The 25,480-nt window shown below is 42.8% G+C and overlaps 1 protein-coding gene across 1 annotated transcript in view; it reads right to left on the bottom strand.

Annotated features, from left to right (window-relative positions):
- The window catches only part of GALNT5 (polypeptide N-acetylgalactosaminyltransferase 5), a 115,556-nt gene that overhangs the window by 24,087 nt on the left and 65,989 nt on the right, over positions 1 to 25,480 (bottom strand). Inside the window, exons 3-6 of the mRNA XM_029605523.1 lie at positions 21,909 to 22,028; positions 14,294 to 14,429; positions 2,200 to 2,319; positions 473 to 590 (exon numbers count right to left, since the gene is read on the bottom strand). Of these exons, the coding sequence (XP_029461383.1) occupies positions 473 to 590; positions 2,200 to 2,319; positions 14,294 to 14,429; positions 21,909 to 22,028 (494 nt within the window). The remainder of the gene's footprint in view (positions 1 to 472; positions 591 to 2,199; positions 2,320 to 14,293; positions 14,430 to 21,908; positions 22,029 to 25,480) is intronic.

The following is a 25,480-nucleotide window of genomic DNA, read 5'->3' as shown; positions in this document are numbered from 1 at the left end:
TTGAACCAAATACTTAAAGGGGCAATTTTCAGATTCTCTGCTTCCAGTCAAAGTCCACGGGTGCTTTCTCCTCATGGACTTTGCACCAAGTTTCAAAGGGAGAGTACGCACATGCATTTGTCTTTGAATCTTGCCACAGGTACAAAGTTCACATTGATTTACATCAATTTTTTGTGCAGGTAGATTTTCTACAGAAAATAACACACACAGACTTTACAATACAATCCACAACTGTTATTCTCCGATCCTGCCCAAAACCCACCACTAGGAATGCCTCCTCTACATCTGGGTAAAAGTATGTGTACTGTGGAGCAACGTGAGTGCTACTAGTTGGATTGAAGGAGGGCAATTTTCAGATAATTAAATGTATGCACATAAATCGGTGTCTACGCAAAAACATGGCTTTGACTATTGTTCTCCCCATGAGTTACTGAAGAGATTACTGATTTCCCAAGCATATTATCTTGAATACCTTGAAGGAAAGTTCCATATTTTCACCACCCCACACATCTAGTCCAGGATCATATGTTCCAAGTTCATAAAAATACTTTCTGTCAATGGAGAACAATCCACCTGCCATTACTGGGCACCTAGGAAGGAAAGGAATAATTGAAATCTACTTTCAATGTTTAGATATTGAGACACATTGATATTCAGAATGTATATCAGTCATAAGGAGGGCAATGTCTGGGGCTACAAAGTACATGCAGGTTTTAGCCAGAATTTTCATAGCGAACCCATGCGCATACGCCACTTCGAAGATTCCCAGCTTGTACTGGTACACGTGTGCTCCCATGGACATTTCATTGCATGCTTTTGAATACTGACAGCATGCACGTCAATGGTTTCCCTGCCCTAACTCCACCCCTTAGAATGCGGACTGTGAGTATGGGGAAAAGTGCACGGAAATGTGCATACATTTCCTCAGTTTATTTTCGGAAGGTGATTTATCTGTATGAACTGAGATGCATGCACATAAAGGGGCAGATTTAAAAATGTACGCGTGCGGCGTACGTTTGTACGTGCAACCCGGGGCACACAAATGTACGCCCGTTTTTATAACATGCGCGCGCAGCTGTGCGAATGTTATAAAATCAGGGGTTGGCGCGTGCAAGGGGGTGCACACTAGTGCACCTTGCGCGCGGGGTTACCAGCTGGCTTTCCCCGTTCCCCCCCCCCACCTTCCCCTCCCTTCCCCTACCTGTCCCGCCTTCCAGCCTGAACCCCCCTCCCCGTACCTTTGTTGTGGAAGTTACGCCTGCCAGCTGCTGGCGCGCCATCCCCCGGCCCAGCAGCCTTGCAGAGGCCTCAGGCCATGCCCCCACCCAGCCCCACCCCAGACCGCCCATTCTTTCAAGCCCCGGGACTTACATATGTCCTGGGGCTTTATGCGCGCCGCCAGGCGTTTTGAATATAGGCCCGGTGTGCATAACCCCCCTATGCGCATAAATCCTCCTAGATTTACACCTGGAAGGCTATTAAATCTGCCCCAAATCCTTTAGAAAATTACCCTACAACATACTTTGACAGTGCAACTGTTGCAAGTCATACATGGGACTAACTAAATGTAATACAGGCCTCAACTTTGCAAAATTTCAGAGCCACAAAAATGGCAATATATTTTTATTTATTTTGCCCATGGCATTGTTTTCTCATACTTTGCTATTCTTTTCAGGGCTTATTTGGAATGGTCCTGTAGACATTTATTCCAGTATAGAATTTTTTGAACACCTTTCATTTTGCGGAATTGAACCTGAAATGCATTGCACAAGACCCCAGGTCAAAAGTCTGCTCAATTTAGACTAATTCTGGAAGTTGTCCCGTATAGCTTATTTGTATTTTATTGTTTTCAAAGTCTCTACTTCAGTATTGTCATTGCTTGTTTTAAATATACTGTAGTATTCAAAGAACAGGGAGAGGTTGAGCAAAAAGATGAGAAAGAATTAATGGAATGTGATGGATTCACTTTTTCTTAAGGATGTTATAGAAGGTACTCTACTGACACCATTAATGGGAATTTTGCTTTTAAATTATTGGATGTGTAACTTTCAATACTGCTCAGCTGACAAAGGCAAGCCTCAGCGAGGAAGAGTTCTAATCACTTTTATTTTTTCACTAAAAATTGGTCTTTTTTTTTTTTTTGGGTGGCCATGATCAATGATATTCTAAGATTTAGATCTTTCATTATTGTTATCTTACCTTATTGGATCCGATTCCTTTATTTTATTTTTCTTAATGATGTCTAGAGGAATTGGCTTCCATCCAAAGTTCATTGGCCAAGAAAAAATGCCTCTTTGATAATTGTCCACAGACATGTAGCTACAAAGAGAAAAAGAAAATGAAATGGATCTGGTGTATAAACCATGAGGTCCATATTCAAAAGCCATTTAGATGGATACGTAATAGTTATCCATCCAAATGGCTTGCCTGGCTATATTTAGCCCTTATCCGGCTAATTTTTAGCCGGGTAACTAGTTACCTCATAGACTTTGCACCAAATTTCAAAGGGAGAGAGTACACACATGCTTTCTCTTTGAATCTTGCCACGGGTGCAAAGTTTCTGTTGATTTTACATACATTTTTTGTGCAGGTTACCCGGCTGGAATTTAGCCAGATAAAAAAAGGGGCGTTTCAGGGGCGTTCCAGGGAGGGGTTGAGTTATCCGGCTAACCTAGCCGAACATTGGATATATCTGACTAGGTTAACCAGATAACTTTAGGCCTACTTCAGAACAGGCCTAAAGTTATCTGGCATCATGTGACCGGATAGCTTGCTACTTACCCGGATATTTTCAGAGATATCCGCATAACTAGTGCATTAAAAAAAAAAAATAAAAGTTACAGGCCTCTCGACCAATGCCCACCCCACACCACATGTATCTACCCCCTTCTCTCCTTTGCTGTCTCAAGTTGCAAAACACTTTAAAACTTGGAAACTATTAAACTTTCGTACAATGGCTACCAGCCCAGGCCTCCCCCTCTATCCTTGCTGAAAAAAACTTTAAATTGACCTCCTCTACCTCCCCCCACAGTCATCTCCCCTTTCCCACTCCTGACTGATACCTTCCCACCCACTCGTTGCCTCCAAAAGAGGCCCCCCTCTTCTGTGTGCCAGGATTGTTGTTGTCAGCGATCCTGGCCACTTCCAGGGTAACTTAGTCTATTACCTAAGTATTACTTCCAGCATTACATAGGTAATAACGCTGGAAGCGTATTGTTTAGTGTAAAAGTATGCTTCCCGAATTACTGCCTATCATTACTATTCTTCATCTTATTATTATTATTATTATTAATATTATTATTAACTTCCTAATCTCAGCCAATCCCCAGCAGTTAACAATTTAAAATGTACAATAATCAAACATGCACCACACAAATACAAAAACAGACATCACAAAATAATCAACAGCATAACCCTCCATATAAAACAAAAATACCTCCCCCCAAGCCCTTTCCCCACCCTTGCATCATCAGCAAAGACAATTACTCCTCAGTCCCCTGACCATCAAGTAATATGGCGTTGTTACAGTATTAAAGATGGCAATCAAGCAAATACCTTAAGGAACAACCCCCCCCCCTCCCCATGAACATTTTCAGGGTTGTTAAATAATTCTCAAAGAGATATCAGTGTATGAAGATTCTGAAAACTCCTCTTGCTTAGCGAATCCAACATCTCTGAATGTAAGTAAACTGGAATGTTGTTGGGGCTGATCCATACCAAGATGCCTGTAGGTATCATCCAGATATTGGCAAAACATACACATAGCCAGGCTGCTAAAGAGTGGACTCAGGACAGAAGATATTTAAAAAAGAGGGTAGTATAATTAAAATGTGCATACCTTTTATTCCAGCAAAGTGAAAGAATGTAAGAGCTAAAATATTTTGGTACAAAAGGAAAGAAAACCAAAAAATTCAGCCAAAACAGAAAAACAGGAGAGCCAAGGAACAGGAAGTGTGATATTTTAGCTGGTACTGCTGCTTTAAATGTAATAGAAAAGGAAAAAGCACAAATATATAATGTTAACATCTAGCCAATACCAAGCCACTCTGTGCTGCTGACTCTAGTTCTGTATTATTATTATTATTATGTCTCCCATACTAAGAAAATGCAGAAACATCTGAAATCAGGGTTTTGTGTGGAAAGAAAAATGCATAGAAAGGCCATAATTCCATGATTTTTGCACTTTTTAGTTAGCAAAGCCGTCTTATGCAAAGTGGGGCAGATTTTGAAAGATTTACGCGCATAGGGGGGCTACGCGTGCGGGCCTATTTCAAAAGGCCCAGCAGCTTGTGTAAAGCCCAGGGACGTGTGTAAGTCCTGAGGCTTGAAAAAATGGGCGGGGTGGGGCAGGGTGGTCTGGGGGCGGGTCCAGAGGCTTCTGCAGGGCCGCTGGGCCGGGAGATCACACGCTGGCAGTTGGCCGGCGCGCGCAAGTTACTCCTGCCTCGGGCAGGCGTAACTTCTACAACAAGGTACGGGGGGGTTTCTTTAGGGCTGGGGGCAGGACAGGTAGGGGAAGGGAGGGGAAGGTGTGGGGGGAACGGGAAAAGCCAGCTGGTCTCCCCGAGGGCTTAGTGCGCGCAAGTTGCACTAGTGTGCACCCCCTTGCGCATGCCGACCCCTGATTTTATAACATGCGCACAGCTGCGCGCGCATGTTATAAAATCGGGCTTACATTTGTGCGCGCTACCTAGCGTGCACAAATGTAGGCCGCACATGTAGGTTTTAAAATCTGCCCCAATTTGCACACATTTTCCATGTGCAGTAGAGAACTTTCACAAATACCCCACTATGAATGCCAGCTTAATTAAAATCAAAATTAATGAGCTGTTGTGATGCATAAGTATACACAGCGACTCATTTTTTCATTGTGTGAAAATCAGCACACAAAACCATCTTCGCATGCGGATTTTCACAAAAATAAAAAATGCGATGTAGCTGTCATTTTTCTGCCAGAACTGATAAAAAAAAAAATGCGATGTAGCTGTCATTTTTCTGCCAGAACTGATAGAAAGATATTGCAAACAATTTTTCTATGGAGCTCATCGGCATCCATAGAAAAATTGTGCGTGAAATTGCTGATAATCAGCAAGAAATATCACAGGTCAGTACATCAGCGTCTAGAAGGCAGATGTATTAGTTTGCACATTTTTTGCAAATAGGGCTTTGCACGATACAACACATAAACATGCCTCAAAACTTAAGACAAACACTGCCATTTCGGAGGTTTGTACATTTTTTTTTTGCATGAAGACCCATTTTGCCCTTGGCATATAGTAAAATTTCATACGGTTTGCTGCACACAGAATTTTACTCATACACTAAATTAATGAGCTGCTGTAATGCAATATCTTGCAGAGCAGCTCATTAATTTAGAATTCAGCAAAAAACAGGACGTGAAGATGTCTTTGCAGGCTAATTTTCTGCTGGGTCCCATATCTAAGTTTCTCATGAAAATTTGCTAAGAAACTGATTTGCATCCATAGCAAACTTTGGTGGGAAATCGCTGACAACCCACAGGTAATCCCAGTGGGTTAGTACATCTGTATCTACAGCAGGTTGATTAGGAAAGCGCTTTTATCCTATTTTATGCTTGGAGGTCTGGGCCATAATCAGAAGGCATAACAATGTTCCTATTTTAACTGCTACTGATATTACAGTGCCCACAGGCAGAACAGAGGCTGTTAATTGAGCACCAAGCATAGATCCTCTTCCTGTGCACTCTGAATATTTTTTTTTTTCTAAGGCGATGATGAATATTTTCGGGGTTTTTTTTTTATGTTGAATATCTCCTAAAAACCTGCTCTTTAACAGTTTTACTATTACAGGTTGTGACTTTATTTTCTTTCTTCAAGTCAAAATGAATTAGAGTGAATAAAACCCTCTGTGATTAGTTTTATGCAATGGCATCTTTCAATGCTTTTGTATACTGTATCTGTAGCTGCTTTTCCTTTGAAACATGTGTACAACGGATATATTTGGAGACTGGAATTTTATATATATTTTGTGTCCTTATACTCTTTTACATTAAGCAAATGGTAAATATTGTCACATCTTCTGTATATCACAAGATAAGTACCTCTTGCCACAACTTATTAAATATGATAAGATATTATGGGACCTGTGCACTAAACCTTACGCAAAAAAAAGTTTTAGTGTGCATGCTAAAATGGTTCTTAATGAACAATTATTTCAGCATTATTTTTTGCATGCCTGCTATAGCAAGTGCGTAAAATTAGAATGCATACTAACGCAAACAGCATCTCATATCCCATCATGCTAACCAGCCCACAGTAAAAAGGTTGGTTAGCAGAGGGGATTTCATGCCCCCTGATCCCCTAAAAGCTGACTATATCTCACTGACACAAAAATCAAGGGACATGTATGTATCTAGAGCTTCCACCCCCCTTCCAGCACCAAATTCAAGGGTCCTCTATGTTTTTACACCCCTACCTCTGTTAACACGATCATGAGGCTTCTATGTCCTAATCCATCTTACCCCTCCACCTCTCACCAGGTGCCCTCTCTCTCTAACACAGAGATCATCCTTAGTAAAGAGGTATAGAGATGTGAATCGGAACTGAAATCCGAACCGATTCTGGTTCCGATTCACATCTATAGAGATGTGAATCGGAACTGAAATCCGAACCGATTCTGGTTCCGATTCACATCTATAGAGATGTGAATCGGAACTGAAATCCGAACCGATTCTGGTTCCGATTCACATCTATAGATCTGAAACCCTGGGCAGTGCAGGGGTGGGAGCCAGGCTATTAGAGGCAGCCTGATCCCAAGCAAACAGCAGGCTTCATCACTATGTGCTACTGGCCAGTGGACAATCTTGAGATTGCACACCTTCCTGACGCTTCCTTAGTTTTCAGACAGCGGTTAACATGGGGGTTCCAGCAGCCTACAAGTAGATGACATTTTTGCTAAAGTGTCTCACCTAAAAAGCTTTCTGTAGACTGCCTTTTAAGTGGAGTGAGGACACAATTAAGGGGGCTTAAGTCATCCTTATGGGGTGCTTAGTGACACTTCACCTAATACCACACAAGAGATACATGTAGACTATGTACTCTCTAGGCTTGGCACCTGCAGCTGCACACTTCTGCTCCCTAGAGATTAATAAGACTAGTGCTTTCTGTACTTTGCAAGTCAGCTCCCAACTAAAAACTTATGTGAGGACAGCATTCAGTGTGCAACCCAGAAAGAAGGACAATTGTTTAGTCAGAGGTGAGATATCTTCACAATGGAACAAGCCAATGGTTTGTTACAGCTACACTATGACATTAGTAAATCTATATAACCTATTGGACATTAACAGCATAAAGACATTGCTACATCACCTCTAGCCAAGCATTTCAACATCTATTCTACTGGACAGAATATGGAGGTAAAAACTAGCTATCTAGTTTGTTAAGGGCATGCTCCCTGGAGAAGGCAACATGAGCTACTTGTGAAGCTCCACAGTAAGAAGTTTCCAGTTTAGCTCTTGATGTCTTCATTGGAAGCACAAAATGAGCTTTCAGTTGCATGGGCTAGGCCATATGGTCTTGCATGCAAGAAATATGCCTAGTTAGAATGGCCAATGGCACTCTAGTATGTAAGGTCATGTGAGATACAAACCTTTTACCTAGTGAACCCTTAAGATAAAAACCACATAATGAAAAGATACAACCTGTTCAGAACTGAGTTGCTGGAGTTAGCAATCTGTTATTCTGTTATAGATCTGATGTCTGATAGGAGGAGCAATCAGATAGTAGTTAGCAATCTGTTCGGGATCTGTAGTTATATATGAGAGTTGGGGATGGATCCTTGGACCAGTGGCAGATGACCACGCCCCTGGGGGATGATCCCGAGAGGGACCACCGGTCAGGCTCAGAGTTAGGAGACAAACACACACTAGTTCTTTTATTAGACAGTATACTGAACCACCAGAGATGGTGGTAGTGAGCTGGTAAGCCTGGCAGGGCTGTAGTCCCTCAGATACTGGAACAGCGATCCCTGGAGCTGAGCTGAAGAGAGACTGAGATATAGTGAGTAGGCAGGGTATGCAGATGGTAACATTCACACAATGTCCCATTGAAGCCCAGGAGCTGGATAGTATAGGCCCTCGAGGAGCGAGTACCTGGTTCCAAGGACAGCTCAGAGAGAATGATGGTAACTCACTGATGTAGTTGATATAGTTGGTAGTGAAGACTTCCAGGTAGAGGAGTATACGAAGCAAATCTGGGATCAGGGCCCTCGAGGAGCGAGTACCGGTTCTAGACTGTCACCTGAAAATAAACAAGGAGAGAGCGAGGCCTCCGAGGGGCGGGTACCTCTGGTAAGTCAGAGGAGGCAGAGTAGCTTAGGTAGCAAAACCCTTGCTAACTCGATGTGTTAGCAAATTCCAAGACCTTAAATATCCGTCACAGATGACGTCATCTTCGGGGGATGCCCCCGAGGTTCGCGCCAATGCCGGTACTGCAATCGGGGCCGCGCCGCACGTGCACCCCTAGGCCTCCAGGAACATGGCGGTTGCAGCGTCAAGCCGGTCTGGGAACACCCGAGGACAAGTGGCAGGAGAACGCCACGGCAGCCAGTCTTCCCGCGGACGGAGAGGGAGGCGCCAGAGAGGTAAGGAGGGTGGAGAGAGGGCGTCGGGCACCGACAGACACAACACAACCAGAAAGTACTTTTTCAAAATCTGTGACCATTTTATTACCTAACAAATGTCGTCAACAGATTCAAAGCACATCAATGACTTTGGTAATCACATTCTGCAAGGAGAAGATATCATATAGGTCATGACATTCTAACTGAAATTATCAGCATACTGAGTGTAGACCTGTACATTCATTGTTACAAATGGTAAACATCTTATCCTTTAGCACAATCGTGATTACAGCAAAGAACATAGAAAGTGGAAATGGCAACCCAATAGCTACATTACAGCCTTAATGTTAGAGCTGATAGCAGCACAAATATGTAATGGCAATAAAAGGCCCAGACAGTCCATGTTGAAAGAGTGCATTCAAACAGGACAGCCTAAGGGCCAAGGCAGCAGAGTTCAAAGAAGGTCCAGACAGTTCATATTGAAAGAGTGCACTCAAAGAGACAGCCTAAGGCCAAGGCAGCAGAACTCAACAAGAAGGCAGCAGAACCTGGACCACAGAGGCCAAGATCTAGGAGATGACACAGCAACATGGAGGCAGTAGCATGATGAGATAAGAGGAGATCATATACCAGCATGGAGGTAGCAGAACAATGAGATGAGACACCAGCATAGAGGCAGCAGCATGATGAAATGAGATGAACTGAGACACCAGCATGCAGGCAGCAGCACAATGAGATGAAGTGTGACACCAATAGCAGGAGCAGAAGATGAGACATGATGAGAAGAGACAGCAGCAGGACTGTGACTGGAGACCACATCAAGGAGGCTTCAGCATAGGTAGAGTATAGAGGAGGGCATTATAAGTAAGTGGCGGGCCAACACAAGCAGAGAGTAGACCATCCCCATTAGCAAACCAGCAGGAACTCTGTAGTCAGGATGTGCCCAGCAGTCTTCTTCCATCTAGCCAGCACAGGAAAGCTGTAGTCAGGATGTACCCAGCAGTCTTTTTCCATCTAGCCAGCACAGGATATCTGTAGTCAGGATGCACCCAGCAGTCTTCTTCCATCTAGCGGCACAGGAACTCTGTACACCCAGCAGTCTTCTTCCATCTAGCTGGCCCAAGAATTCTATAAAGAGGCCCAGCCATGCTTGTTTCCACAAGTCTTGTAAGCTGGAATATATGGCACCACTACTGCGGTCTCATGGTCCTTTTTTACTGTGTGGCTTTTCAGTGGGAGGTGACATGTGTTTGGAGGGACTATTCCTGGGTCATCTCACTGGGTGCAGACTGATATGTGGTATTGAGTCCTGGGATGCAGGAGAAGCCACGAGTGGAGTCTTGGGTATTCTTTGGAGAATTTGTGTTAACACACTAGTCATGGATGTTGCCACAGAGATTAGGCCTTGGATGTGGGCTGCTGTCTGATCACGCATGGCCTGGGTCTGAGTGTTGACAGCCCTCCTCAAGTATTTTAGCTCTGCCCATATGTAGTGGAGGTGTATACCATTCCTCTAGGCGGTCCAGCTGCTCACGCATAGAGGGCTCTGTTAGTGTTGATGCTGTGCTGGGTTTTGAAGGATCTGCAGTTTAGGCCTCCAAATGTGGAATGACTGGGCATGTGGAATGCGTCTGCTTGGTGTCTGCTGCCTCCTGCTGGTGACGTGGCATGCTAGAGGGTGGTTGTGATAGTTCCACTGCTTTCCACTGCAGGTTGGCATTTCTAAATGTAAGCCTGATATGTTGAGGCTTACATTCAGAGGGCTTGCCGAGCCCAGGTGTGCCAGCATCTGCAGTTGTGGTTCTTCAGACTGCTGCTGCTCCTCCTCTTCCTCACTGCATCCAATTGTAAGGTTGTATGTAAAAATGGGGCTGCACTGCTGGTCCCTGGGCCTACCCTGCTGGTCCCTGGGGCTTGACAGCAGGGACCAGTGGATTCCAAGGTGAGAGCTGTGAAAACAAAGACATAAATACTAATGCTAAGAAGTACACATGTACTATTTGGCATAAGATGCACACTTTCCATCAATCAATATGAGCAGCTTATGCCAAAATATGTGGACATCTGTAGTAGCCTTGACATTTAGAGGTGAGGCAAACTTATTAGATCTAGCTCATGTGCTGTCCAGCCGCTCATCCATCCACTCGAAGAGATCGGACCCAGCCCTTCGATGAGGCGTTCCTTCATTGGTGTCATGGCTTAGGGCAAAGAGCTACTCCTCCAGTCTGCTGCAGATATTTATTGCAGCTCGCCACCTTGTTCTTCAGTTGGGCTTTGATGTCCTGGTACCGGTGCACCTGGATATGGCCTAGGTGGCAGTGCACCAGAGCTGGCCCTTGGCTGCCCTTGATATCTTGGCCACATGGTTAAAGAAGAGCATGGCATAGTTCTCAAGGACCCCTACGATGACCATGTTGTTGTCCTCGACAGTGAAGTTTAACACCCGAATATGACCACACCCTCTGCCTGACTGCCTGATGAAAAGGGTGCCATTTCCGCTTCCGGAGAGGTGGCATGTTCCTCATTCTCACTCTCCGCTCTCCTCCCTTCCTCCTCCCCTTGCACCTGACCTCCTAACTCTCCTCCCCTCTACCTCTCTGTCTATCCCTACCCTGCCATTCTACTCCCACCATATTTGCCTGCCTATTTCCTTCCCCCTCCCACCTCCTTCTATCTTTCCCTCCTGTCTATCTCTATTCCTGTCCCTGTCCCTACCCCTGTCCCTATGCCTACCACTCCTGCCAACATCCTCCCTTCTCTTCTCCTCCTTCCTCTCCTCCTTCCTCTCCTCACCTCTCTCCCAATGCTTCTTATGTTCCATCCTCTCCAGATCTTCTTACTCCTAAACATCACCACCACTCCTCCTCACTCCTCCACACCACCACCAAACCATTACCGCTACTCCACCTCCACACAACCAACACTTCTTCTCATGCCTTCACACCACCACACCTCATAACTCCTCCAGTCCTCCTCACCAACACTATCACTCTTCCCCACTCCTCAACACAGACAGACAAACTGAACAAACAAACAAAAGCTTACTCTCAAACAAAGAGAAAAGACCAAGGTAAAGGGAAACAGATGACAACAGAACACAAGACACTTCACTCAGAAATCACTAGCTAAAGTCCTACTCCAACCACTATCCAACAACTCACCTCCTCTCCTCTCTCTCCAATGCCTGACACACCCTCAAAAAAGCAGCTGCATGAAGCCGGTATATATAAACAGAAAAAATTAATGCACTTAGCTTGATTATATAGATTGTAATACCAGTACTTATTTTAGGGATTTTAGGCATTGTGTATTTTTATCATGTTCTTATTTTGTTTACATTTATTGTATTTTATTGTGTTTTTATTATAAACTGTTCTGGCCAGATCTGGTATCTGATGTGCAGTATTAAAAAAAAAAAAAAAAATCAACGCATGCTATGTTGCGTGTCCAGTCCGCGCTTGGCCCACGCCCAGGCCTGCTCACCTCTCTAAGACCTCCACGGGTCCAGGATTGGTCTCCCCAGCAGCGGCAGCGAATCCAGCCAGGCCTCAGTGTCCAACGGAGGCAGTCGCCGGGCCTTCCTCTTCCATCCAGGCCTCACGGCGGGGCTTGGCATCCTCCATGGCATTGGTCCTGACCCTAGGTGCGAGGATCGCCCAGCTACTTAAAGGGCCAGGGGTGGATCCCAGCTCCGCAGCATGCCCTGATTAGTCTCAGCATAAAAGGAAGTTCCTGCCATCACTTCCTTGCCTTGGCAATCGGGCCGATCACATCGTGATTTCTAGTTTGCCTCTGCGTTTCCAGTCTGTGTTCCAGTTTCATTCTAGCCTTGTTCCAGTCCTGTTCCAGCATCCTTCTGTTCCAGCGTCCTCCTGTTCCAGCGTCCTTCTGTCTCCTCGTCTCCCCAGATAGTACCTCACGGACTGTCTTCTCGGTACTGACCTCGGCCTGTTCTTGACTATGTTGATCGCTACCTGCCTCTGACCTTCTGCATGTTTCTACGACCACGTCTACTCACTGCCTGGAACCGACCTCTGCCTGATTACCGACCACGTCTGCACGCTGCCTGGAACCCACTTCTGCCTGAACTTGACCACGTCTGACTGCTTCCTGGAACCTGACCTCCGCTTTGGCTGACTACCCATGGACTGTCTTCTGGTATTTGACCTCTGCTTTGGCTGACTACCCACGAACTGACTTCTGGTATTTGACCCCTGCTTTGGCTGACTATCCACAGACTGATCACTGGCACTGACCCTTGCATTGACTGACCACAGTACCTCAACTCTGGCCTTGATCCTTGCCTTACATTCAGAGACTCTCTTCTGGCCTTCTCAGGCACCATGGACGTCTGGCCTGAACATCGACCGTGCACCCTTGATCGTGGTGGGCACACCTCTGAACTTTCTCTCAAGGAGATCCTGCGAGGCCACCTAAGACCAGGCGGCCCGGGTAACCAAGGGCTCAACCTGAGGGAACCCCGGGTTGCTAGTGGTGAAGCTCCAGCTAGCCTCTGTCTCTTCTTGTGCTCCGCCTCCTGGTGGCAGGCACTCTCTGGGTCCAACCAGGGAGCCTACCAATCCTGCACTAGGCCAAGGGTCCACCTCCCGGTGCAACATGCTAGGTAAAATGATACACATGATGCTCTGACGATACATGTGCTGTGCTAATGCATTGCACAATGCGATTATGTTTTGTGAATGGCATTAAATACCTTTGTGCTGCAAAAGATCTGGAATTTTCCTAATCACGTTCCTTTTTTTAACACGGGCACTATTTCTGCTATATTTATAGTATTTTGATGATTGTAGGCCACAGTTTGTTACATTTATATGTGCAACTCCTTTGAAAATTCACCTGTCTGTGCGTAAGTAGCATGAATGCACATGTATGTTATTTTATAAACCTTGAGAGTATGTGTATACTTGCAGCACTCTACGTAAATGTTTACAAGGAAAAATGAAGTAGTATGGGCCATACAGGGGTGATATTCAGAAGCACATACTTAAGATGGATTTTGTAAGCAGTATATGCACCTATATTACTAATCTTGTCTTACACTTTTGCACCTGCTAATTGACTTGCACAATTGATATCAGATTTGTCATTAGTCTGTAGTATTTGGGTAGGAGGTCTGGGTGTTATGGTGTGGGGTCAAGGTGAAGTGCTGGAGGGTCTGGGTTAACTGGTGAAGGTATGGGTAAACTGATGGAGGTATCAGTAAACTGGTGATTCCAAGTAGATGCGCAAGTAATTAGTTTCAGAAGTGGAATACATACATAACATTATAAAATACTTGCCTCCATATTTAATTCTGGGTTATTATGTGCAAATTGTTACAATTAGTATGAGCATAAAATATATATTGTTATGCTTTTTCTCTCATTTGCTTTGCTGCACTAGTGTCAATTTTGTGTTTTTCACAAGCAGCTTTGTGTTACTAATTCAGCAGCTGAGAGTCTAGACTGAATTTCTACAGGTCTAAGACCTCACCCCCTCAAGTATTAATTGATTTGGAAAAGATATATTTCAGTTTTGACCCATTAAAATATTAATCTTACTGAATATGCTTTGAGACGGTTGTACTTCTGCAGATTGGTTCCCAAAGGCACAGATGAGGAGACAACCTTTGATAAATCAGGCTGAGAGAGTTTCAGAAACTTACAGTGTGGCAAGAAAAGAGGGAGATACATACCTCATGTCTTTATCACTAATTACTTCAATTACTGGACATGCTACTTTCTTTCGATTTAAATATACTCTTTCCAGAAGTGGTTCCAGCCATCCAACATTACATTCAACATGTGAATCCAAGAAAGTCAAAACATCACCTAAATATAACAAATGAGATTTCATTAAAAGTAACAAATTCATGTCATTCTATCTGACTCAGTGACTATTTTTATTTTGTTATAATACTATTGTCTTCTATTCAGATCTGATTTTAGAATTGAGGAATTATTTTATCAAGGTCTTTCCCCACAGATTGAGAGGCAAATTCATTAAAAGATGAATTTTAAAAGAGATGCACACGCACAAAATAGCAGACGTGCATGCAAGTAGCGGCTATTTGCAATAGAGCTATTTTTATAAACATTACACGTACGCATGCAAGTACTGATGCGTGAATAACTTTGGTCGTGTAAGAAAGGAGCGGATTTAAGCTGCATCATGGGCGTTCTGGGGTGGGGCCAACATTTACGAGCATAAATCGTGATTTTATAACCTGCGAATGCAGTGCATGTACGACTGTTACCTGCACATATTTGCTTCTGCCAATCAGGTGTAAGTCAGAATAAAACACTCTTTATAGCCCAAAATTGCCTGAGTGAGGGGTCTGGGTAAACTGGGAGGAGCACAGGTTAAAGAACCAGAGGGGTCTTGAAGACCTGGGTAAACTGGTGGACTAATTGGTATAACACACTCATGTTATAAAAGCTGGTTGAGTCTTAAGAAAACTATGTGAATAACATTTCCTCATGTAACTGCTTAAAATTAGGAGCATACATTAGGCGCGCTAGGTGTATTTTATAATGCACATGCACTTACTTGCGTGGATAATATAAAATTTAAGGCCATGTGCACACGCACCCACAAGCACATGGATATGGGCTCATGCACACTGATTTTAAAAGTTACCATCCCTGGTTATCCCTCTTTCTTGGGTTAATTTTATAATAGCCTGCATAAATTAGATAGAAAATATATGCACAAATTACACCAGTTTTCAATGTGAAACAATGTACATAAATGTATGGGTATGTGCTCGTGCTTGCCTTTCCTTTGGAAAGTCATCTCATGAAAACTCCCTCCGTATTATAGCTGCTAAATTGTGCACAGAAAAGTTCTGGGAAATTTTATATGCATGTTTTTGAAAATGCAAATGTATGTGCATATGTACAAATCCCTTACCAGGCACACCCCAGCAACGCCATCACTCATTCCAGGTAATCCTATGCATGAACAGGACACACGTGCATGACTTTACTCGCATGGCAGATGGACTATTTTGTAAAAGGCCATTTCTGTAGCTAAAACACTGTTTTACCTGCAGATGTTCCTTTGAAAATTACCCTCTCTGAGCCCAGAGGAAAAAAGCTCAGTGAATCTGGCTCAGAATGGGCAAGGTACTAATACTCCGTTATTTATACAGCACTACAAAATCTGCCTTAGTGAATCAACACCTTAATGACCAAATATTATGTCAAAATAGAGTCCTGTGATATCAGTAGGCAATATTCAACCAAACAAATAGGGTCATTCATCAAGCCGCATTAAGGCTCTAACACGCATTATATCGCATAAATCATGCGGTATGAGGGATTTTTGTGTCTCCCTGCCCAGATACCCTCTGCTATTACAATGACCTTTTCATGTGATTTGCATGCATGGATAATGCAAATGCATGTAAAGAAGGTCATTAATATGCAATTTGATGCAAATATTTTATTGCGAATGACCGAGAAGGTGGTCAGCCATGATAAAATAACATCTCCTTGGAAAGTATTAGATTTGCAGAGGGAAGCCTGGGACCCAAACACAAGTCCCAAGGTTCCTGCCGCACATTTCAAACAGCAGTAAAAATAAACTTGGCCAAATGGAGAGGTTGAGTGGGGTCAGTGCTGACCTTCGTTGCAACCTGGGGCCACTGGTTGAGGTGGCTCCAACTATACCACAAATAGAAAAAACTATTCAAATTATGTGCATGGCAGCGGCATCCCCCCACACCCCCCTGGTCCCCCAAAATCAACTACTACCCATCTGGCCCCGCCAAAGTGAAACACTCATCCACCCTGCTCCCCCCGCCCCTCCCAAAAAAATTCAGTTCAGCACCCCTGGTCACTCCAGACCCCCTATCTTAAATTATATCCAGTACCAACTTGATATTGCCCTAGCCACATGACTGGGGGCTTGCTGAACTGATTTTATTTGTGGGACTGGTAGTGGTCTATTTATTTAGACATTTTATATACCATCGTTCCAAATGAAGATCACAATGGTTTACAAAATTGACTTCGGGGGGGATCGGGGATTTGGGGTGGGTAGTGGTTGACTTCGGGGGGGATCGGGGAGTTGGGGTGGGTAGTGGTTGACTTTGGGGGGGTATGGAGGTAGGTGATTGTTTCACTTTGGGAGACGGAGGTGGGGGGTGATTGTGTTTCCCTTCATGGGGGGGGGGGGCGACACCACCGTATATAAAATTTAAACACTTATTTCTATTGGTGGGGTAGCTGGGGCCACCTCAACCAGTGGTGCTGAATTCAAATGGGGGTCAGCAGTTACCCCTACTCATCCTCCCCATTTGGCCATGGTTTGTTTTGGGGGGCCAACAGCTCTTTAAGGCGATGCCGGTCCTATGAGATTGGGACAGCCATCGCATTAAAGGGCCGCTCACTGCATTCCTTTTTGTTGTGATATTTGGCCGTGACACAAAAGAAAGTGCCATATAGCCGTGATGCTTTTTCGGGGGAGGGGCCCCACTATCATGGCAACGCCTCCCCATAATAGTGGAACACCCCCTCCTCCGAGAAAACACTGCAGCTTGATGAATCTAGGGGAAAGTTTGGGGCAAAGTAGGGCGGAAGTGCAAAAAACCCCTGTAATTCATTTGCTAGTGCATTATTGACAATAATGGACAAGGATTTAATGGTCAGAATCTTCAGAAAGGAAAAGAAAATTCACAGAAAACTTATACAAGCTAAATCTTATACTAAATGTGCTGTGAAACTTTTAACAAAGTGCTACCTTTAAGGACGGGGCAAAAATCCCATAATGCTTTTAGCACAAATTTTGCTTGTGTAATCCCTGGGTTGATAATCCTGGATAAGGTCCCAGGATCCATAGCTCAAACATACTCTCTCATTCACTAAACCACAGGATTTTTCCCCATTCACAGGTGTCACAAAGCCTTGGTAAATGACCCTTGGGCACTGAGAATCTCAGAACTGTGAATTTTTTGCACCATAAAATTGAATTGGAAAACTTTAGACAAAACAATTGAAAAATACTTGTGAATCAGGCTCTTTTATTTATTTTTTTTTATTTTGTTAAGTTTAGCAAAATGTGGAACTGAAAAATTTAAAATTTAAAGGGACCCATCCTCGAAATAATTTCAGATTGTGGACAGAAAGCACATCCAAATCGAGACTGGACAGAATTTTTTAAAATTAATTTAATCTCCTTTGAGCTAAAGGCAATCAGAGAAATAGAAACACAGTGACTCACCACACTGTTCAAAGATTCCTCTGTATTGCAGGAACTGTAATCCAAAACCATGTTAGCAGGATTGGGTTATCCTTTGACAGATCTAACTTGAATGATGTGTGAGTTATGCTCAATGACTGAAATTCAATCACCCAAATGAATCATTGTTTACTAGTCAGGAGATTCAGAGATTGTTAACTTATATATAGTAAGGAAGAAATAGGCCCTAAAGAGTAGAAGAAGTTAATTGCTAATGAATATAGATTGTTGCAGCAATATGCACTAGGGCAGGAGTAGGCAACTCTAGTCCCCGAGTGCCGCAAGTCATTTGGGTTTTCAAGGTATCCAAAATGAATATGCATGAGATGCATTTACATGTAGTGGAAGCAGTGCATGTGAACACATCTCATGCATATTCATTGTGGATATCTTGCAATACCACCTGGCTTGTGGCCCTCACGAACAGGAGTTGTCTACCCCTGTGCTAAGCATTAGGGATATGCAGACCCAAAATTTTCTTTCTTTTTTTTTTTTTCATTTCGAGGGCAGGTAAGTTTGTTTTTTGGTTCATTTCACTGTTTATTTAGGTTTGGTTCATTTGCCAAACAGAAATAATTAAAAATAAATAAATAAATGAAAATAAAAATGATTGGGGTCCTCCCAAGCCCCCACCTCCTGGGACATCCCTGAACCCCTCCTACCCTTCCACTCCTGCCAATAAGCCATTAAACAAACCCAGCTGGGGAGCCCTGGTTCCCTCTGACCCTTCCTCCCACCCTTCTTAAATGAGCCAGGGCTGGAGACCTTCCTGGCCCCTTTTTAACCTTTCAGTGGAGTCTTGCAGCCAAAAAGGGGCAAAAGCAATGCCCATTCACTTCTGCCTCACCAGAGTATCTTTAAAAATGGCACCAGCTGGCCCTGATTCTGGCATCAAATTGACATTAAAATGCCATTTTCTTTTACGAAATGCCTTTGTTTTTCAATTTCTCAGCAAATCATGTGCACTGTTTGCTAATGGTGTAGACTATTTCCAAAACAAAACCACTCAAAATATTATTGGGGTTTTCCTTCATAATAGAGATTTGTTGTCTTTTGAATGAACCAAACCAAAATTGGGCATTTTCAGTTTGGATTCCTTATTTGTTACAAAATAATGCATATCCCTATTAGGGATGTGTTATGTCATATTAGCATACCATCTTCCTGAAATAAATGTTTGACCTGAAGTGTTTCATAATACAATAAGGGGCAGATTTTCAAAGGGATACGCGCGTAACCCCCCAAAAGCTGCCCCTGTGAGCGCCAAGCCTATCTTGCATAGGCTCGGCGGAGCGCGCAAGCCCCGGGACGCGCGTATGTCCCGGGGCTTGCAAAAAGGGGTGGGCTGTGGGCGGTCCTGGGTGGGGGCGGGGCGGGGTCACAGCCTCCAGGCACAGTGGCCATTTGACGCTGTGCCCGGGATTGCGGGCCGGCCAGTGGCCGGCACGCGTAACTTCTTCAACAAAGGTATGGGGTTTTTTTTAGATAGGGCTGGGGGGGGGGGGGGTTAGGTAGGGGAAGGCGGGGGGAGGCAGAAGGAAAGTTTCCTTCGAGGCTGCTCTGATTTCGGAGTGGCCTTGGAGGGAACGGAGGAAGGCTGTGCGGCTCGGAGCGCGCAAGTTGCACAATTGTGCACCCCCTTCCACGCGCCGACCCTGGATTTTATAACATGCGTACGGCAGCATGCGCATGTTATAAAATCGGGCGTAGATTTGTTCGCGCCAGGTTGCGCGAACAAACCTATGCCCTCACGCACCTTTTAAAATTTGGCCCTTAATATATATGTGCATTTATTTGAATCCGAAATGCAAAATGCAACAAATGAGTTGATTTTCAGTTTGGTTCACTGCAACTGACGCAAAATAACAAGGCACCTGAAAATGGCTAAATCTTCTTTTTGTTTTAGCTGAAAGCAAAAACAAAATGAGAGCTTAACACACAGCATTTTCACTCCGTCCTCCTCTTTTAGATTTTGACTCTGTTTGTGAAGCTCTTTTCTTCAGTGTTCAGAATTTACAAAAAGACTTGAGAACTATGCAGCCAGTCAGTAGTTATGTACACAGTACTGGTCAGCTTAGTTTTGCTGCTCTTTCTGCTAAATTGTTACTGCTTGCACTGTAGGCTGTAGTACAAGGAAACTCCGTGCTACTGTAGTTCCTGTCTTACTCTATACTCTATGGGATGAATGTTCAAAATATTATAAACTTAAAATTTTGCATATATGTGCATAAGACATTTCTATTCACATATTCCATATTTTATAAAAGCCAAAAATATGCACATATTTACACTTTTGTGCACACACATATGTATGTAAAAAAGGGATGGTATAGGGGCACTATGGCACAGGGCTAACATGACAACACACATATATAGGGAGTCCAATAACATCAATCTGAGAGTTTTAATACATCATATCCTCATATAGCAATTTATTATTAATTTATTCTTAATTATCTCAATCAGTTACAAGACAATATTGATACAATACATATACAGGATTTTCATAAATGTATTCATTAATACATTGATGCAAAGACCTGTGCAACCTAATATACATCCCGCCATAACATCAAAAACCCAAATACATTAGCAGCAATACGTTAGCAGCAACATCTTAAAATACCCCGTTCCAGCCATTCATCCACACACACTCCCCCCCCCCTTTTTTTTTTAAATCCACCCCCATCTAAGATCACCACTAATTGTCAGACCCTGTCACATGGTAGGAGTAATGGACGGCCGGCGCCATCTTTAAAAATGGTGCGGGCCATCCAGTGCTCCTACCATGTGACAGGGGCCAGCCAATGGCACGGATACCCTGTCACATGGTAAGGGCAAAGGGCCATCGGCGCCATTTTGATTAGTGGCAGCGAACGGCCCGAGAGCGGAAGATGGCTCCCGGAACCCCCACTGGACCACCAGGTAAAATGTTTTGAGGGGGTTCGGGAGGGTGGGGGAAGCTAAGGGAACAGTTTTAAAGGGTCAGGATGGGTTTAGGGATTGTTTTGGTGTGCCGTTTTTCACGCCCTCCCCCAAAACGATAAGAAAACCCCAGGAACAAAATTGTGGGGTTCTCTTATCGGGAGCCCCCGATTTCTGACGATTTTGAAAATATCGTCCGATATTTTCAATTGTCTGAAGCCCGATTCACATCCCTAAGCTATATAGCACTTCTAATAGTTAGCTAATTAGATCTCTATAGGAGGCCCACCTAGTAAATCGAGGTAAGGTTTAGGTAGCAGTGTAGGGGTTAGGATCCACTTTGACATGCAGAGTGAGATGTACAAACAGAACTGTACACTCTTGTGAAGATTTGATGTCCTTCGGAGTGAGGAAACTGACACAACGATGAGATTTGTGCAATGTTCTCTCAACCTAGCTTGATGGAATCTTCCACCTTCCAGCTAGTCATCCAATACACTCAGCACAGCCCTCTTGTCCAAAGCTGTACCTTAACTATTTTCCTTTTTTTCCAGCTGTGGGTTGGTCAGGATGGTTCTCTGATTTAATTCAGAGCAACAATGCATACTAGTGATGTGCATGAAGAAAAATCTAGGTTCAGTATGTTATTTCAATTTGTTTGCCCCTCATTTTAATTAATCCTGTCCCTTCCAAAAATTTGCATTTGTGCGGTGCGATAGTACTATTATTGCATGTGTTATGGCATTAACGCATGTGTTAATGCGTTATTGCATGCATTAATGCCATAACACATTTTGATGAATGACCCTATTAGAGTCTTATTTTCTCTGGTGCGATAGGTAGGCACTTGTACCACTGTATTATATTTTCTTACATGTAGAAGTGTATACCTGAAGTTAACTGATGTTGTAGATTCAACTAATTTATCTAGACTCTCAGCTACACTGTGCAAACAGAGGTTTGGTGGATCCGAGGCCATTACTTTGCTTATAACTAATTTAATCCTTGGACAAAATGAGCTGATAGACAATATATGAAAATGAATGTTTCAGCTTGAGCCTCATGTTTAAACAAAATAAATAACTAAAATCACTGACAACTACTAAACGAAAATATATCAACACCACAATAAAAGATCTTACCTGTGGCAATACTTGCACCAGCCAGTCTGGCTCGAATTAAACCATATCTCTCCTTCAGATGAAGAACCCGTACCTTTGGAAACTTCAGCATATATTTGTCTAAATTATCTTTGAGGTATGCTAAATCAAAACAAAACAAGATTACAGGGGGAAAATGCATCTAATGATTTAAGTAAATCAAAACAAATTGGTGTGAAGTACTTGCAACCCTCAATATATCTATTAGTCTCTCACTATTTGAACCCTGCTCTCTTGAAATACACTTTAAGCATCTTCCCATTATTGATGTCAAAACCATCTATTTATATCCATTTCTGTCATGCTGGCTGTTTTTATTTTGCTAATGTTTAATATGAAGTTTGCTTATTCAGACATAATTTTGTTAAAGCCATATGCTTAACAAGCAAGCATGAAGTGGTCCAATACTTATGTCAAAATAGTAATGCGTTCTGGTAATCAGTGTGCAACATTTAGCCACATTTATATTTCAGGCAAAAGCAAGGGGAAAAGTGAAAAAAAAATAAATAAAAGGTTTGCAATCTGTTTGCGTGTGCATTCTTTAAATAATACAGCTTTTGCTCAAGGATATAAAATCCTGCATTTTCAGAAAGAAAAATAATTGCACAGAAAAATTACAGAAGCAAAAACTTTTGCCAGAAGCTCTGTGGGATTTTTTGGGTTTTTTTTTACTACAAAGGAATAGCCATTATAAAGAATACAAAGGGCAATTTTCAAAGCAAAAAAAAATGGGCTTTTTGAGAATTGCCCACTCTTTATCAGGATCATTTTTTCTGGATGTATCCCTGCGGGCAGAGTTAGGCCAGGGGATGCAGCCCTGCCCACATAGTTTTGGATTTTCAAAACCATGCACGTTTAGAATGGAAGAAAGTACCCACAGAAAAAGCAGGCACCAGGATGCTAAACAAAGTAAAACTACCCAAGTAGTTTCGCTTTGATTACTGGTACAAACCCCGTGGGCAAAAACTACCTGCAGCGTTTGCACCACTGAGGGCAGTTTGATTATTGCTCCTATCAATATATATTACACATCGGCATTTCTACAGGGAAACAGAAATATAGGTACTCATTAATAATTGTATAAATGGCATATAAGTGACGTAACTGTGTGAGGATTTTCTTAAAAGGTATTTATATAGGAAAATCTATTTGCACAATTGTAAAAATAATTGCTAAGGAGTTTTAAAAATTCACATTTCCAGAATCTCTGGCCATACTATCCCAAAAAAAAGAATAAGTTCCTATTTACAAAAATGTCCCATCTTCTATAATTAAAGCGGAAAGCATTTTAGTTTCATAATATCTGGTTAGTTTAAGAAGGAATGTGTATTCTTTTTTTTTTCAGCGATGTGCAAAATGGGATGAATGATGCCAATAGCGGTTTGCTCCAAATGCAACAAACTGAAAATGGCCTCTTAAGATATTTTATTTAAAAGATGGGCCGCCTCCCCATGGCTCTCCAATCCCTCTCCTGCCCCCAGAACAAACGCAGGCCCCAAACCTACCAGGCTGGGCTGAGCCAGACCCCAGCCAGGGCTTCCCAGGCCTCTCAAGCTTCTCTGAACCATATGCCAGGGCCAGGGACCTCTTTCCCCAGCCCCCAATTTCAATTTCAATATATTAAAATGTATAATCTGCATACATCTTAATAAATTACCCCCTTCCCACAGATCCAGGTAAAACTGCAGAAAAGGACGGGAAAAGCCCCTCACTCCTGCCCTCTGCATATTAAAAGACAGCACAGCACAGGTGCTGAAGGGACATCACTTTGGCATCGGTCTCAGGTGCAGCTGGTGCCATTAGGTTATTTGGCCATACAGCATAATGGTGCTGGCCACACCTGAGACTAGCGCCAAAGTGATGTCACTTTAGCGCCTGCCTTAGAGTCACCAGCACAATTTTTAAGTCACTGTCATGCAGGGCCCATGGGAGAGGTATTGGTGGGCCTCAGGGAGATCCAGTATGTCTGTATTTTGTTTGGGGCTGGTGGGATTTAATATTGGTTTGTTTTTTTTTTTGGTTTGGGAATGCAATGTGGAAATTTTAGTTTAAAAAATTAGATTAGTTCCACAAAGATATATATACATAAGAAAAGCAGAAAGGTTAATAACCAAAATAGTGCTTTCTCTCATTCCAAAATGGTATTTGGAAATTACTATTATACAACAAGTACATGAAAAATAGCTTTCTCAGACCCAGGGTAGTATTAGGACTGAAGAAGTGAATGGATGCATGCACCTCATTATTTGTACATGGTGAAAGTCTCTTACCATGATCAAAGTATTACCAAAGTCACTCATTCATGAACTCAAACTGTAAACAATTTTCTAAAAAGTTAATTAGGAAAGCTAAAGTGGTTCCTGGAAGCTATTTCATGTGTTACCCTGCCAGAGTTAGTAAAACAAATATGCTGTGAGTATAATTTTGCATTGATGATCAGAGTGCTAAGCCTAAAGCAACTAAGCTTAGATGAATGCCTCTCTATTCCTAAACACAGGGAAAAATAATTCTTGACATTTAGATGAAATGAGAATTGAAATTAGAAATGACATGACTGTTCCCTTAGTATACGGTACCAATGTTTTAGGTCTAAAGAACCTGTGCCTCACAGTCATAAAATTACAGACAACAGATGGTATAAAAATGAGACAACAACCTTTTGTGATGGAACCATTATAGCTAATGCTATGGCAGTGATACATATTGTATACTTTTTTGCCTGCACTAAGTTTTACATGCATTAGAGTTTTTCCAAGCACAAGATTGATAATGATACATTTCAGATTGCTAATGAAAGAGGAAGGCATAGCACTCCCCCAGGAGCACATAGCAGGTGATCAAACAGAAAGCAGGATGAATTCATTCAAAAAACATCAAGGATTCCAAAACACCTTCCAAACATCACAAGAAAGTCTAAATACCAGCCACTTCCCAATTAAGTAAAAACACCCCCACAATTTATTCTACATCATTTTTCACATTTTCAATCCAGAATGTAGATATTCATCCAGAACAGTATATATAAGTTATGCAAACAATTTATGTTCCCCCAAAGTTCAGCATTCTCCAATCCCACTATGCACTAAATCCGCTCAGAGAGGAGGCAGTTCAAACTTATGAACAGTCAAACCACCTTCATGAAGAAAATAATCTAATACAAATAAAATGGAAAGAATAAATACATGGAAATATGCACACCTAAATAAATAAAAAAAAAATAGGCTGACGAATTCTAACAAGCAGAAGATAAACAGTTGGTAGTAAGCATTGGATCAGCAACCCTGCTCAAGGCCCAAGGCTGACACAGCATCTATACTCATAAGAGATAATTTGTATATGCAATTTCCTTGCTATAAAGAAGGATGAGCCAATCTTGACCTGAGTCAGGAGCTGAGGATGGTCTGTCCTTGGCCTTTTGGCTAAGATTGATAACTGTATAATATCATAAGTGTGGGATATTTTGTCCTGCCTTTTTTTTGCTGTTTGTTTCTGCAAAATGCTGCAGCTAAACTACTGACTGGAGCAAGACGATTTGACCACATCACCCCAATACT

Source organism: Rhinatrema bivittatum, chromosome 6 (assembly GCF_901001135.1).
Source record: "Rhinatrema bivittatum chromosome 6, aRhiBiv1.1, whole genome shotgun sequence".
Lineage (NCBI taxonomy): Eukaryota > Metazoa > Chordata > Amphibia > Gymnophiona > Rhinatrematidae > Rhinatrema > Rhinatrema bivittatum.
This window is presented reverse-complemented; position numbering and strand designations above follow the sequence as displayed.